Source organism: Neopsephotus bourkii, unplaced genomic scaffold (assembly GCF_033783945.1).
Source record: "Neopsephotus bourkii isolate Nb327-2 ecotype Australia unplaced genomic scaffold, CSIRO-AGI_Nbou_v1 NB_1589, whole genome shotgun sequence".
In the NCBI taxonomy this organism is placed as follows: domain Eukaryota; kingdom Metazoa; phylum Chordata; class Aves; order Psittaciformes; family Psittacidae; genus Neopsephotus; species Neopsephotus bourkii.
The window spans coordinates 6,127,158-6,143,614 of NW_026902065.1; the positions used below are offsets into that span (position 1 = coordinate 6,127,158).

At 41.4% G+C, this 16,457-nt stretch overlaps 1 protein-coding gene and 1 non-coding gene across 4 annotated transcripts in view; both read left to right on the forward strand.

The window, feature by feature from the left end:
• The window catches only part of AGK (acylglycerol kinase), a 35,326-nt gene extending 21,339 nt beyond the window's left edge, over positions 1-13,987 (forward strand). For all 3 annotated transcript variants that reach the window (XM_061371989.1, XM_061371990.1, XM_061371991.1), the window contains exons 9-15: positions 762-841; positions 2,899-2,956; positions 4,902-5,049; positions 6,157-6,254; positions 8,078-8,148; positions 12,636-12,720; positions 13,503-13,987. In XM_061371989.1, coding sequence (XP_061227973.1) covers positions 762-841; positions 2,899-2,956; positions 4,902-5,049; positions 6,157-6,254; positions 8,078-8,148; positions 12,636-12,720; positions 13,503-13,640 — 678 coding nt within the window. In that variant the 3' untranslated portion in view covers positions 13,641-13,987. The remainder of the gene's footprint in view (positions 1-761; positions 842-2,898; positions 2,957-4,901; positions 5,050-6,156; positions 6,255-8,077; positions 8,149-12,635; positions 12,721-13,502) is intronic.
• On the forward strand, positions 10,214-10,285 carry TRNAG-UCC (transfer RNA glycine (anticodon UCC)). The gene has a single exon. It is a non-coding gene; the product is annotated as a tRNA-Gly (tRNA).
• Positions 13,988-16,457: the final 2,470 nt, after the last annotated feature.

The following is a 16,457-nucleotide window of genomic DNA, read 5'->3' on the forward strand; positions in this document are numbered from 1 at the left end:
GCATCTGCTCGTTTGGCACCCAGTGTGCCTAAAATTTTCCTGTTCTGTGTTCTGTTTAGGTGGACTGCTTTTCCTCTGGAATGCTGTCATGAATTTTGGTTTATGATATTAGCAGTTCCGATGGCAATAATTTCTCCACTGTATGCAATGACGTCAGATAGTCTAAACTGGAGAAAACACTAGAATGCCTGAAAAATCTTTTCTTGAGGGACAGGCAGTATTGATGAATACAAAACGTAATAACACTGGTATTTCTATAGAAATGGTGAGAGATAACAATAGCTGTCTGAGCTGATTTAATGCATTCAGATGTATTGTGAAGTTAATAGCTTTCTTTTACAAACTGAAAAATACAAAAAAACCCACTAGCCTTTAACTATGCCTGTATGGTTTCTGAACATTGTTTTTCTGTTATTTTGTAAAATGGACACTTCTGCAGCAAGAACTTGGTGTCACTGTGCACAGCTTCTTGCTTTTGGCTGACAGTATCCACAAAATCACATAGTTGTTGCTGGGTGTGCAAACTCAAATCAGCCTGTTCAAAACTTCAAATCTTCTGTTCCTCTCTGGGAGCAGACAGAATGTATAATGCTTAAAATCTGCTTAGCTTTATTGCTCTTAGCTACTTATCATACCTGTTCTGTGAAATTTCGTTTCTGGGATTAATCATAAATCAGGTTTTATATAGGTTTTTTTTTTCTAGCTGTGAAAAAGGTGCAAACAAGAGAAAGCCATTTTGCAATGTTTATATTTCTTTACAGGGAGAAAAGGAACAGCCTGTCTTTGCAGTGACTGGTTTAAGATGGGGATCTTACAGAGATGCAGGAGTTAAAGCTAGCAAGTAAGAAAATGCTGAGTTTTGGAACTGTACCTTTTTTAGCATCTGCTGCCTAAAAAGACATACCTTCTCTCATAAAGAAGTCATTTTTGAGTGTAGGCATTTGACAGGCAGAGGCACTCACTTATATTAGGTCTTGCATTACACACATGGGTGTGTAAGATACTTCAGCTTTTTTGTCATTTGAAATAAAGCTGCCTTTGGTGCTGTCCTGTTCTTTTAAGCATTTACTTTCTGCTTGCCTTGTGGTGCCCAGTTCTGAAACTTTATACAGATTGCATAAGTGGAAAAAGCTCTCCCTTGAGTAAAGTCTAAGTAAAGTAATTGGCCATTGTTTTTCATCAGTGGCCAATAAAAAGATGCGCACAGACTCTGTAACTCAATTCCAACAAGGGACATCAGATGCAGTAGAAATGCCCTTCAGTTCCTGCCAGAAATGGCATGAACCATGCCGTCTGATGACTGTTCTCTGAATGCTAAACTAATAATTGTTGGGCTTTCTCCAAATGGACATTTAATATGCCACTGTCTGTGTATCAAATGACTAACATTATCTGGTGTAGGAGCAGCAGGGCTAAAGCAGTTCACTTCTCAAACTGTTAAGGAGGATTTGCAGCACATGCCTCTTCTGAGCAACAACACCATGTGTTTTGTGAATGAGCTACCTTTGTCTGAAAGCAAGAGGTACCAGACCTGGCAAATATTTGAGTAGGTTTGTGAGGTGATGTGGGGTGGGGGGAGTAAATGGTCAGCGTGTTTGTTCATGGGAAGCAAGAGACATTCTTGGTAGCTTGTGTAGGTGCCGACTTAGCTGTGCTGTAGGCTCTCCTGCCAATTACAGCCCCAAAAATAAGGAAGTGCACTTATCTTCCCTCTCACAGCTTTTTTGCCCATACCCTGCTTTTGCCTGCTGTCAGCCTTCACATCTTTTCCTGCAGTATAAGGGTTATAAGAGTCCTTTGGCTTTGGTGCTGGAGGCATGACAGCACCTTTTGTATGTGGGGCAGCATGAACATCCTCAAACCTCATTTTCTCCAAGAATTTTCAAATACAGAAGATGGGCCCAGTTGGAAAAGCACTTCAGCCACAATGAATGGGTGCTCAGAGTGTGCCTGGGACAAGAACCATATGTACTTGTCCTGTTTTTATACTTCTGCTTTTGGTGCCCACGAAGAGATGGGTTATTGGGCTAAATAAACATTTGGTGTGTTCTGGTACAATTGATCTTCCTCTGAAAAGAAGGCAGCTATTACATAGGGTGTTAACCCATAAGACACAGCTCCAGAAATCTGTCTGACTGTCCCTCTGCTAAGCACTGTCCTGGGGCAGACATGCCGCTGGTTTATGTTTTTGAGGTTTTATTAGTTTACAGCAAATTTCATAGCTTGATGGGAGGGGTGTGACAGTTGCCTGCCTTAGTAATTAATGGTATACTTAGATCTGCAGTTCTCTCGAGCTGATGGTGTTTAATGTGCTTTGTTGACCTTCCTTGGTGGAAGAGAGTGATCAAAATGTGTGCCAAGCCTGCCTAAATATAGTCAGATCTTTAAATTCTATACAATGCTGTAAGGCTGGCAGGATTTTTATTTTGTAAAGCATTCATTTGTCCCAAGGGATTCTCAGATCAAAATCAATATTTGCTGGCTCTGTTCTTTTTTTTCACTGAAGCTGTTGATTTTTGTTTGTTTGTTTCCTCCAACCTCATTTTTTATTGCATATTGTGGAGATGCATTCCACCAGCAGTTAGACCACAGACCTTTAAATCATTCCCAATTGTATCACGTAACTAGGTAAAATTCTGCTAGTGAGATGTCATGCTGCCTGTAGTGAAGATTGTATACTGCATGTTGCTGATTTGTAACTTAGGAAAGGGATGGCGCTGCTAAGCTGTTGGTGATACGTAAATAACATCTTACAGTATTGCAAAGCTAAAGGTGGTAGGGGAGTGCTAACTTCAGAGGCAAACAAGTCTGTGTGATCTGACTTCATGCAAGATTAATCCGTTTACCAATATCAACCCCTGGGTATTCTAAAGGTAGTATTTATGTTCCTTATTTCAGGTACTGGTACCTTGGGCCTCTGAAAACCAAAGCAGCTCACTTTTTCAGTACACTTAAGGTAAAGAGTAATTACTAGGAAAGTGGGTTTTGTATTTGGGAAATGGAAAGGCTGACTATACTTTTTATAATTTATCTGCAAGTTTTGGGGAAGGATTATGGTAACAATGTAAAATGGGAGTGAAATTCAACTTGTTAAAAACTTACCAACTGGCAGACTTCTGAAGAGATGAAGGAGAGGAGGAATAGGTAAATTTCTTTACTGTCGGATCTGTTGCTGCAAGATCACCAGGGGGAGCCAGTAGCCACCTTTGAAACTGGAGAGCAGTAGTGGTGGTGAAGATAACCATTAAGTGCTCTGTCACCTTTCTCAATAGTCTTTCTTATGATAACATTTCATTCTGATTTATTAATCTGGCAGAAGTGTCTATAATTAGACTGCTTATGCATGTTGATAATCAGGCTTGCATGTGTAGTAGAGTGAACATGAAGATTAATAGCTTATATCTCACCTTAAACTTCTCTATTGCTTAAAATTGGTCCTGGAAGGATTAAAATTTGACCTGCATGAAAGGTGAGGCATTGTCATTCACATGCTTTTCCTGTTCTCTGAACATATAAGGAGCCTCATGAAAGTCTGTGGAAATACCCAGGAGCTGGTAGGGTAGATCAAACTGTGCAGTCCAGCCGTGCTGTCCGTGGTAGATCAGACTGTGCAGTCCAGCTGTGCTGTCTGTGATCGTGCCAATGCTTCCTTTATAGGAAACTTCTGTAAAGGGGAGTTAGATTGTAATGCATCCATTAAAGACATTTTTTTGTCTTTGCTGCTGTGCACTTCATCTTTTCTGGTTTTACTGTGGCTGTCCTTTGAAACAGGTTGACCTGTAGCCAAAAACAGTATAAGAGCAAAGAGTTCAACCCTGATATTGGTAGGGACATTGTAATGCTACTTTTCCCTTTAATCATTAAAACTTATCATTTGTGTATTGCCCTACTGATACAGCCTCTGTTTGTACTGTTTATTATGTGAGTATGATAGGGGAGTCTTTCCTTGCTCTCAGAGACGTGAGGTACATTTGCTTAACAACCTGTACTATATGATTCAAAACTACTTCCAAAGTTCTGTGTGTAGAAAAACAATTGTATTGAGTACATGCGGGCTCTTGGCTGTGTTGTTTTAGTATCTACATTTAAAAAACAATCATACTTTTCCCACCGTAAGTCCTGTGTTTTGAGCATTTCAGAAATCATTTTTAAAACAAGGTGGGAGGAAATAAACTTTGTCAGCACCTGGAAGTATTTTTGGAGCTAAGCCCATCAGTTTCTGGCATGAGAATCTGAAATATCACAGAGAATAATGTGTTACTTCCCCCCCCCCCGATGCTTTATAAAGCTCACCTGACTTGCCTTAAGATGTGTTGTATTGCTGTCTATAAGCACCTGACTGTAAGGTCAGATTTTGATTGTTTGAGTTGTTGGAGAACAAAGGCCTGCCAGGTTTTAGTGCCCCTTGGCTGCACACAGCACTGTAATATTTGTTTGCACTAGACCCCACTGTGTAGTTCTCTTTGAGGTTGCCTTGTGCCATGCAGAAACCAATTGTGCTTTCAAACATTAATGTTGACTTTGCCCGTTTTGGTTGTTCCCTCCAGCCAGCAGCAGCTGTGTCACCCTGCCAAACATCAGCAGCGAGAAAAACATCCCTTTACCTTCTGCTTACAGAGAAAATACCTCTGTAAAATTCCTTCTGTGTGGGGAAGGAATAGATTAGTAGACTTGGGAACTGTGAGTAATATTTCCAAGCTGCAAAAAAATATCATCTCATGTATGAATCTGAAGGCTGGAGAGCCATGGAGTAGGCTTGAGGCAGTGGTGGGATCTGGGTAGCTCTGCAGGAGTACTTGGGAACACAGAATAAATAGGCTAAAGAACTAAGAAGAATAAACAGTTAGGTGCTAAATAAAAGGCCCTTTATCTTCTGTCTTTTCTTTCCATGTAAATCCAAGGAATGGCCTCAGAAACATCAGGCTGCTCTCATGTATCTGGGTCCAACTGAGAGACCTCCAGAAGAGCCGGAGGAAAAACCGTCCAGACCTCCTTTGTATGTGAGGCTTTACAGACGACTTCGGTTATACTGGTCCTCTCCTTCAAAAGGTGAGGTGTGTGTAGTTGGGCATAAACTTAAAGGCAGGCTTTACTCTTTTAATAGATCAGAGGAAGAAGGGTTTATGCTTTTATTTTTCTGCTTTCTTGTTTTTATACTTGTTGTGGTTATTATTATTTAAAACTGTGACTTTTTCAAGATAGTGTGTTATCTGCCAGAAATGGAGCAGAGCAGAGTAGGTCCTGCCACTGCTTCTGGTCTCATTAAGAAAAGTGCATTTGTAAAGAACCTAGGGTGTTTCCTAGGCTCACAGTTGCTTGCCATTGCTATGGAAGACTCCACATGTGATACTTGGCACTTACGAGTGAGCTGCTTGAAATCTTCCTCCCACAGAATGACTTCTTAGTGAGCTGTTGAGAGAGAAGCAGCCCTTGTTTTCCAAGGTGAGGGAGTTGCAGACACAGAGCAACAGATGTTACTTAAAATAGAACAATGAAACTTGGGCCATGCAGAAGCCTTAAGTGTCTTCAAATTTCTTCCTGTACCATAAATTTTCTTCTGTGTGCTCTGGCAGCCTCTCTTGGGTTGGGTTTTCATCTAGGCAGTGAGTGTGGCAGTCTGCCAAAGGAAAAGGACTGTGTATTTTGCATAATCTGGTGTGATGCAAAGCCTTTCTCATTCCTTCTTGGCTAGCAGAGGTGATTTAGATGGAAGCATGGGCTGAGCGACCCATATATGAGAACTGAACCGTGGAGTTTCCTCCCATAGAAAATACATGTTACCACAGCATCCTGGATATTGTATTCTGTTTGATTTTGTTAGCAGTACTTCATGTGTTTTCTAAATGTTCTTGCAATACTAGTCCAGGAGACCTGGGTTAATCCCGTGCTGTAAGGACTCACAGAGCTGCTATATAATGTGATTAATATTCTTTTCTACTGCTGTGTGAATGCTGGTGGTATTTTTTTGTCTTTCCTTCAGTACTCCCAAGCTCCTTTTTTAAAGACTTTGACGTCTGAAAGAAACAACAGTAGTGGTCACAATGGGTCAGAGTGATTTTTTGCAGCTGGCATTGATGTTTCATGCTTCATAGCAGTGAAATAATGATCTGTGTAATTAAATTCCACTTAATGATATCTTCTTTTCTTGATTCACAGAAATCCCCCAGGAGGTAGCCCCAGAGGACTGGGAAGAGCTGAAGCTGTCCACTGTTGAGCTTTCCATTGCGACTCGGAACAGGCAGCTTGATCTGACAGTAAGACCATAGTATAACTGGATCCCAGATGCTGCCTGCCCACACAGTTTTCCTTTCTTGCTAAAGTCCCATTCTTGTGTCTATATAAGCAAACCTTACTACCACATGCAGGAGGGGCCTATGACTGAATCCAGAAATGAGCAAGTTTCAGAGCCAGTGAAAAAGCACTGGAGACCCATGTAAAATAGAGATGGAAGAATTACACAACAAGGAGGTTCCACTCTCCAAACAGAAGCTTAGGTTGCTGTGAAAGCTATTTGGATAGATGGCAGTCTTTAATTTTACTGGAAAATGCTAACACAGTGATCCCGTAGTGGTGAGCTGCTCTTCATGTCTTCCTCATGGCTGCAGGAAGCCACTACCGCTACACCCACATTAACAGGAGGTGCTGAATTTAATGAAACATGTTTCTTGCTCAGAATTCTGTGTCTTTAGGAACCTGGAAATTTCTCTTATATTGATACGTTGTCTGTGTAGGATCAGACAAGAAAAAAAACTAAGGCAGATCTTAAAATGTCCTTCTGTTTTCCCTTAGAATGTACCACGTAAATTTTAGTTTCTTCAACAGTGGCTTATGATTTGGATCACAAATATGCTAGTAATGGTAGAAGCTAGACAGAGATTAGTATTGGGTTTTGTAGTGTTTTCTAGATGGCACTTGAACACAACAGTTTTGGTCACTGACTTGGAGTGGAGTCAGTGATGTGAAGTAAAAACAGACCTGCCAAGAAATGGAAGAGTATCTTATTGCTGCAGACTAGCCCTTACATCCCTTTATTTTTCTTTTATGCCTTCAAGATAACCTTAAATACTGGTATTGAACAAAGAAGTGGTGTAGGGTTCTCTTGCCTATCCTAGAGAAATGGACAAGTTTATGTTAGGGACATTGTACTTTTCTGTTTCTAGGGCTGGAAATATCTTGATGCTGCATCTTTTTTTCTACATACGTGGACTCCTTTTAACTTTTGCTTGTGAAGCCGTTGTCCCTGTAGCCATCTAAGCTGAACAACAGCTTTCTAATCAATACCAGGGCATGTCTGCTGAGTATTGTCATACTCATGTCTCTGTCTCACCTCAGATTCATTACTAGGCTGCCCTGTTGAAGAGAAGCTGATAAAGGCATACAGGTGCAGCTCAGGCAGTGCCAAGCCTACCTCTGCAGATACAGCAGAGAAATAATACAAGTTCTACTAATAGAAGCGTTTACCCTTACTTCTGTCATTTGATTGCATCTGCACTAGGACTTTTGCCAGGACAGAAATGTTGAAATAAATAAAAAATGAATTGTATCTTAATCTGAGTTGCTTTCCTGGCAGAAGCATTACTGTATACTTGGCTTAAGGACAGGTTGTAAATAGAAAAGAAGCTAAGTAAGGAGTTTCAAGAAATGATATCAAGAACACTTTGACTTCCAATTTACATTGTTTAATGTTGTCTTACTGAAGTGTTTGGTGGCTAAATGTTGCATCATTGTACTATTGCTTAAATTCATGAAAGACCCATTGATTAGAAATCTTTGTGAACATAAGTTAACCCAAGTGATGTGCTAATTACTGTCTTTAATAAGTGTGATGTGTAACAAGAAACCAAATGTGTGAATCATTTCACTTGTGGTATTTACTTTTGAACAGTCATCAATGAGAAATGACTGCTTCCAATTTATAACCCGAATCTCAAGATGAGAATGGAAAAAAGCATAAAATGCATCTTCTGCCTCCTTTTGGGACAAAGGACTGGGCATTGTGTGAACATATTGCAGTATCATGGGTGTGGTACTTTGAAATGTTAACTGCTTGATTTCTGAATGTGTTTTCTTTGCACAGCGCACAGAAGACTTCATGGATATTTGCATTGAAGCAGATACTGTCAGCAAAGGGCAGTTTGTAAGCAGAGGGTGAGTATGAGAAGGCTGCAAAAAGATGACACAATCTCTGTATGATGCGGAACACTAATTCTAGAAAGTGTGCTGTTTTTCCTCTAATCTTGTGCTGCAAAATTCAGAAGCAGAGGACTACAAAGGACACCCATCAGTAATGCTTCATGGGGATTACTGAGTGTGTTCTTTAAAATTCATATTACTTTTTCTTTCTGGAAACAAGGCAGAGAAGTCTGCCTTGGTTCTTCCTGGCTTCTGAGTTTGATATACCTTTAATCTTTTTCCCCATTGCTATTGATCAGTGCTACTTGGATAATACTGTCATAACCAAGTTTTATAGAAAGCCATACAGGCTTATCCCCGGCATCCTTCAGCCTTAGCTGCTCAGTGGATTGAAAGGCGGGTCACAGTGCTCATGTGTTTGTACCAGTGGTGCCTAGAATTTTGAACCTTGACTAGATAGTCCCTGCTTCTAAGTGAAGACCTCCCTTGATTTGTAGCCCCTGTGAGAAATTAGGTCTGAGCTGGAAGAACTTTTGGAAGATATGAATTTCAACAGGGACTTTAAGCGAATATATTGGTACAGCTTTTAAGTGGAGTAAGAAGGCTGCAGGTAATGAAATGGTAGAATGTAGAGAAAGAAAAAGCAAATGTATTGCTACCTTTGGGCTTGGATGTTACCTCATAGTGCACTTGTTCCCCCTGCTGTCACTGAACACAAATAGGAGCTGCTTTTTCAAGCTTCTCTGTAGAGTCCCTGTAGCAAATACATTGCATCTTCAGTGCAGTTTTTGCCAGCACCAGATTTTCCTACTAAATCAGAGTGCTATTTTGCATGTTACCTTTTTATTTGCTAATACTGTTTTCTAATCCTAGAGCTCCCTCTAGTGAAAACGTAAAGGTTTCAACACAGGTTTACTTGTCAACCCCCTGATAATTCCTGCGTTGTGTCCTGTATATGATGTTGATAACAACAGCAGGCTTCTTATTGAGCATCCTATGAGCCTCAGTGGGTATAGGATCTTCTGACCTACGCATACCCAATAGGTCATGTGACCACATGCTTCTAAATTGCGTGAGCCATGTGGACCATAGGTTACTTGGTACTGAAATTTTTGCTTTGAAGGCCACAGAAGGAAATATTTCCCATTAACAGCAAGAGGAATCTGGCTTCTTAAAGGAGGGAGGCACAGGAGATGCTATGCTGGCATGTGGATGAATCTGTGGGACTTAAGGGAGGAGTGTACACCCACGATAAAGAATGTCTCCTGTGTGGACTGGCCATGCTTCACGCAGTAGTATGTCACATTTTCTGTCTGGAATTGCACTGTCATGCAGAAAAAAGCCTCTGATGAGGGTTAATGTGCCCTGCTGGCTGGAGCTAATTAGAGGCAGTACCAAAGGCTTTGAGCTGCTGTTCAAGCAAAGTTCAAAGAAACAAGGTCTTTTGATTAAAGTATCCAAAAGTGTGTTGATAACAAAGAAAGAGAAAGAGCGGTGTATGGGGTGGAGGAGCAGCAGGAGAGACTGGTTAGTCCTTCAGAGAGGAGTCAGAATTCACCATGTTTTTGCAAGGCGAAATTGGGGTGTTCAGAAATGCTCTTCACCACCTTGGGCAGCTGGGTTTGAATCAAGCCCATTGTGAAAGGCTTCCCATTGCTTAGCACCAAGTTTGTCTTTGGAAATGTGTGAAGAAGCTCTTTTTTTCTTCTTTTAAAATGCATAAACTCCAACAGAATTGGGGGGGGGGGTGGCAAGGTTTTTAGGAAAAATGCCTTATCAGTGAAGATATTGAGGGTATTTTTTTTTTTATACTGACACAAGCTGAGCAGAACTGATGATCAGAGAGGGGAAACAACATATCCAGCAGGAAACTACTGTGCAGTGTGTGTGTGGGGGGGGGGGGGGGATGCATCAGAGTCCTTCATAGCAACTGCTGCTGGATTTCAGAAAAAGGAGTAGATCATCCCAGGTGTACAGAAGTGCCCTCTGGCTGTGGATCAGGTTTGTGTGAACAAGAGCATCTGCAGAAGGGGTGGAGCTGATGTTTAAGATAAGGTGGGGGAAGAATAGGTAGTGTCAGGCGTTGGTGGTATAGTGGTTAGCATAGCTGCCTTCCAAGCAGTTGACCCGGGTTCGATTCCCGGCCAACGCAGAGCTTTGTTTTTTTTCCACTGAATTAGATCATCCTAACTGAGATCATAAAGCACGTGCAGGAAAACAGGGTGATCAGGCCCAGTCAGCATGGGTTTATAAAGGGCAGGTCCTGCTTGACCAACCTGATCTCCTATGACAGCGTGACCCGCCTGGTTGACGAAGGAAAGGCTGTGGACATTGGCTATTTGGACTTCAGTAAAGTATTTGACACTGTCTCCCACAGTGTCCTCTTGGAGACACTGGCTGCTCATGGCCTGGATAGATGTGTTCTTCACTCTGTTGGAAACTGGCTGGATGGCTGAGCCCAAAGAGTGGTTGTAAATGTCACATCTAGCTAGCAACTGGTCATTAGTGGTGTCCCTCAGGGCTCAGTGTTAGAGCCGGTGTTGTCTAATTATTTCACTGATGATCTGAATGAGGGGATCAAGTGCAGCCTCAGTAAATTTGCAGATGACACCAGGTTGTCTGGGAGTGTTGATCTGCTGGGGGGTAGGAAGGTTCTGCAGAGGGATCTGGACAGGCTGGATTGATGGGCTGTGGCCAATGGTATGAGGTTCAGCAAGGCAAAATGCTAGGTCCTGCACTTGGGCCACAACAACCCCATGCAGTGCTACAGGCTGATAAAGAGTGACTGGAAAGCTGCTCAGCAAAAAAGCCTTGAACACTGTCAAGGATGGGGCAGCCACAACTTCTCTGGGTAGCCTGTTCCAGTGTCACCACCCTCATAGCAAAGGATCAAATGGAAATAAAAGAATCCAATGGAAATTATTTCTGATCCTTTTGTACTGAGTCACTAGAGAGGCAATCACTGCAAGTGGAGTTGTGTCTATTTGCTTCTACCTTTGGCTGATCTTTAATTCCATGTCTTGTGGTTTTGAGCTTACCTTGACCCTATAATTGCATATGTATAGAGCCTTACTTACCCTCATGAATCAAACCCATCTACTGCTCAACAAAGTGCAATGTGAAAGACCTTGTTTGTAAAACTTTGAGTAGGTTAAACTTTAAGCAGGGAATCTTGCTGCTTGTTTGTACAGCGCTGTATAAACTGACAGTATTGCATGCCATCAATGATTTATAATTTATATTGCCAGGAGGATGTTTAATTCCCTCATATTCACTCATTAATCTTTTACTATATATGTATTTGATTAAAACCAAACTTTCCACACTTAATCCTGCTTCTGCCCTTCTCTGCCCTTTCCTTTGGTATCTTAACCTTTCTTCCTTCATCTTTGTTTATCATCTTTTGCTTCAACCCTCTTCTCATGTTGTTTCTTTAAAGGGTGCTTGCATTCCTCAGGTCATAGGTAGCTTGGTGTATAGACAGAGTGCTTGAGAGCTGTAATGTATTAATGCTGTGCCTCTGCTGTCCCCTCTGGTACTACTTGTTTGCTGCTGTGTTTTGGGAGGGGGACCCAAATTGAAGGGTTATTGCCTGGGGTGTGGTGTCCCCTTTGTCAAAGGTCATCCAAAAGGTTAGGTGTGTTTTCAGTCAGGAGGCCGGAGGTAGGTCAGCATACCCAAGAGCTTGTGCTTACTCTGCAGCAGCACGCATTGGGAAAAGGAATTGCAACACACTGTTCTCTAACAGTTGGTCCAGTGACAGGACAGCAACTTAAGTCTTAAAAAAGACCATGTGGCACTTGCACCACCAGCTTTCTAAGACAGGTATCTGCCTTTCCTCTTCAGTTTGACATCTACAGAAGTGGGAGAGTAGCACTCCTCTAAGTATAGTACATAAATAAGAATTTCACAGGTACCAGAAGAGAGTGAGTTACAGACAAAACCAGATAGATCATTTGAAATGTGTAAGATGATTTTTTTGGGGGGCTCTTCACATGGAATAATATAAAAGCAGCTCATAAGAAATGTTATGCTGACTTGTGTTGATGTGAGATGAGGGTTCTTTGGGGTTTAGATGGTAATTTAGTGGTTCAATTTAACTATTATTCTATCTGGGGTTTTTGGCTTAGGGTTGTTTAGGTTGCTGGTAACTCGTGGCTGCATGGGATATGCAGGAATTGCAGAGTTCAGCATGTAAGTGAGGAATGCAAACTGTGCTGTATGTTCAGATATACAAAACTGTGTTCAAATATATCCAGTGAGCCTCAGAGCAGAAGCAGGTTGGAGGCTGTCAGTGCATACCAATATGTACTGACTGCAGCAGAATAGGGAATGTCTATTTTCCTTTCTCACATTTAAACCCACAAATATTTGTATATACGCATAACCTCCAAATTTACCAAAAGCGTAGATTTACCAACCCACAGTGACATGTGACTCCTAAAGATGGCTGTTTCCAAGAGAAACATCTCCTAACCTCACCTCTCTTTTGGTTTGAACAGAAGTCAAAAGATGCATGATCCACATATGTGCCCTGAAGGGAGTCAGTGCATCCAAGCCAGCAGATGCATCTTGCAACTTCCAGAGGTGAGAAGCTGAGCGAGCTGGAAAACTGTCCTGTTATTTCATCATACCAGTTGATGTTACACATAAGGAAATCCCTACTCCAAATCTGGGAGGTTGATTACATTGCCAGTTAAGACACTCAATTCCTCAGTGCAGCATCTAAGTCTCTAGCCAGGAGACACATACTGGAATTTCCCAGGGATCTGAGTCAAGCAGTCACCAGATTTGTTCTTAGGTAAAGTCAGCCTGCCATTTTTGACAAATGGTTTTAATCATTGGTGACTTTATCAGCATTAAAGAAAATACAAAAATTCTACTGCTGAGTAATTCCTGAGCCATGAATTACTTTGCATCTCACATTCAGATCAACATAGTAAAAGAATACCAGAAGATGTTTGTAACACGGATTTAATGGGAGTTATTTAACAGGCACTTCTGCAGATTAGCTTGTGTCACCACTGGCAGACCAAGATCTAAGTGCATATAATTCTGATTCCAGTAGCAAAGAATCCTTCAGTATAAACAATGTGGGTCATTAAGGCTCCCTAGCATTTAATTGCCACCAGTTAGCAACTAAGTGAGGTAACATCTTATGCAACAGATTCTGAATCTATTATATGAAGAATAGCTCTCACTGCACTGTTGGGACCAAACGGGCTGGAAGGCATAGGGAGGGAGTCATCTTGGTGTTAAGACTTAGTTATTCAGCTGAGTTGATCAGTAAAACCAGGTATCAGCATTACAGCATTGCTGCAATAATGTGTTTGATGTTTGACCCTGCTCAGACTGTTATCTGTACACAGGGCACTGAGGGATCCTTTGGCATTGATAACGAGGAGTATGAAGCTATGCCTGTGGAGGTGAAGCTATTACCTCGGAAACTCCGATTCATCTGTGATCCCAGAATCAGAGAGCAGATGCTCCGTGCAGCAGTACAATGAGAATTCTTGTCAAAGGGGCCAGTGTTAACCAGTCTTACCGGGGTCTCTTCAAGGCACACAAGACCTTGCTAACTTGATTACCCCCACCAGACTAATAAGTCTGTTTGTCTATATAGCCATTTGGCTATTTTTATGTGGGAGGTATTTCCATTGGAAGCAGCTGATTTGGCTGGTCTCAGAGGGGTAAAAAATGCAAATGAAAATTCTGAGAAATGCATGTTAATTTGATAGCTTTTTTTTTTTTCCCCAGAGAAGCCATCATCAGTCATTTACAGCACTGCAGGCTGAGTGCTGTGTGCCAGATGCTACTGCTTTAATGCAATTGTATATTAAAGTAAAATGAGAGCGAGCACACTTGTCCTTGTTTTAGGAGGTGAAGTCTACTTTAGTGACCTATGTATAAATCTTGCAAAACCATGGATCTTGGAAAAAAATATTTTCTGATAGTAATACTAAGGAAGTCTATGAAACGTTGGAGTTGCTACATTAAAACAGTTGGTTATCTGCTCTGTCACAAAACAAACTGGAAATTGATGGGGGATTCAAAGCTTCAGAGGAAGTTAAAAAAGTCCCATATGTACCTGGGTAAGATACATTATTTTTCTTCCATAGAATCATAGAATAGTTAGGGTTGGAAAGGACCTTAAGATCATCAAGTTCCAACCCCCCTGCCATGGGCAGGGACACCTTGCTCTAAACCATATTACCCAAGGCCTCGTCCAGCCTAGCCTTGAACACTGCCAGGGATGAAGCACAGCGTTCCAGTTAATAATATAGTAGAAATCTATCCCTTTGTTCAAGTTTAGGTACATTACAGAGCAGCAAATTGGAAAATGTCATCATTGACCCAAAGCTGTATGAAGCACATGTTTTGACAAGCCAAATGAGTCTGGGTTTTTTGTAAGTATTCCTTTTATTCCCGTAGTAGAGTAACACAAATAAGGGCATCCAAATAACTTTTATTGTTCATTGTTTCTGGTTGCTATTCTCTAATGTAAACAGTGCTCACCATTTCTTACACAATCTACATCCCCTTGAGCCTCAGTACTTTAATTAGTTTTGTTGCTTTTCCAAGCTTTTGTTTATAGCTTTGCTTTAATTGCTGAAATATTATTGACTTAGGCAAGGTTATCTGTTGCTCATTTTATTGCAAGTATACATGATTCTGCTTTGCTTACTGGAAGAAAAAAAAAAAACGGGTTCTTACTTTTCTGATGTGACTGTTGCTTGTACGTAGTCCCTGTGTTAACGCTGTGATCTAGTCTAACTTCATCTGTTGAGTCTTTGCTGTAATCAAAATAAGGCCATTAGTGAATTCCAGCTTTGTTAGACTGCATCCTGGGTACTGCAGCAGCATCCTCTGCTGGAGACTTGCTGAAGGAAAAATGCTTTGCAGGGGGAAATAGGGTTGATTTTCCACAGGATGCTGGAACCAAACTGAATGCTGTCCTACCCTTGGCTATATGGTGGAAAAAACTAATTACCTCAGCTACTGGGCAAGCACTCATCCCTTTCTTGACTAAGATCTAATAGGGTAGAAGACTCTAGTTCTTTTTAATAGTTATGCTGGTGATAGGGCCCAAGTTGTGCTGTCTTTTGATCTGCAGCAGTTAAGGATGCTCAGTGGACCCCTGGGTCACTCTCCAAGGAGTATGTTGGCTGTGCGACAGAGACACTTGGAAGGTTGCTCTGCAGCCACTGACTCCTTCAGAGTCAGAGGCAGTTCTCACCTTACTGAACTTTTCCTCAAGCTGATGCTTCTCTAATGAAATCAGCGATGTTGTTTTTATTTCTCTCAAGTGGCAGGACAGACAAGGCAGCAGCCATTTGAAAAACATACACTTTAATTGTATTAAAAAATATCCATATTTTAGTAAGCAGTTTCTCTTCACAGCCACAGCCCTATCGAAGCAGCCACACATCTGCAAGATGCAGACAACATCAGAACTGTTGTAACTGTAACCAGTCTGCTGCAAGAGGTGAGATGGTAAGAACTAGCTTCTGGTTCATCTCTACCATTTTACGGGGAAAACAACTAATTCTCTTCCAGAGTATCAGATGCATGGCTCCCACTGCAGTGTTGATTCCTTGCTTGAGGATAACCAAGAGCTCCCTCCAGAACTGGTGTTGCTAATGCTCTTCTGATGTTAAAGTACTAAAGATCATCTGAGACACAGGCTGATAATTAAATATTCAGGTCAGCATAGGTTGAATAGCTTGTATAAATAACCATTCAAGTCATTTCCCCCCCCTCCTCTATAGTTCAAAGGCCTTCCACTATGAGGTGGTTCTAGACCTCTGAATTGCAACATTTAGAGGGGGGGTGTGTGAGGCAAACACTAAACAAAATAAGCAGGGTCTGAACCTGCTATCTGCAGTGCTGAGGGCTCAGTTCTCATGTTTCTGTCTGACAGCAAGATAAACAACGTCATATAAACTCCAAGACAGGAAGGAGGAGTAGAGTCCTAGGTCCCACTCTTGAAAATGCTTATTCTGGCTTCAACTTACAGTCCACTCTAGAAGGGCTTTGAATACTGTAACATAAATAAAAAGGAAGGATAACAACTTAAGTATGGACAGCCCAAGGCACCTGTTTATTTTAACCACCATTAAACGCTCCCATTTGAATGGCATGTTGCATTAACCAGGACATGAAATCCTGACCCACAGGTATTTAACACCCTCTGTTTTAGACAGATATATCATTCTGTTAAGTCAGTACATCCCAGTCCCTTGCAAAAGACATTTATGTTATCTTCTAACATAATCACTAGACCACTAGATTTGGCGGGGATAGAAAAGCAACAGCAATCAACT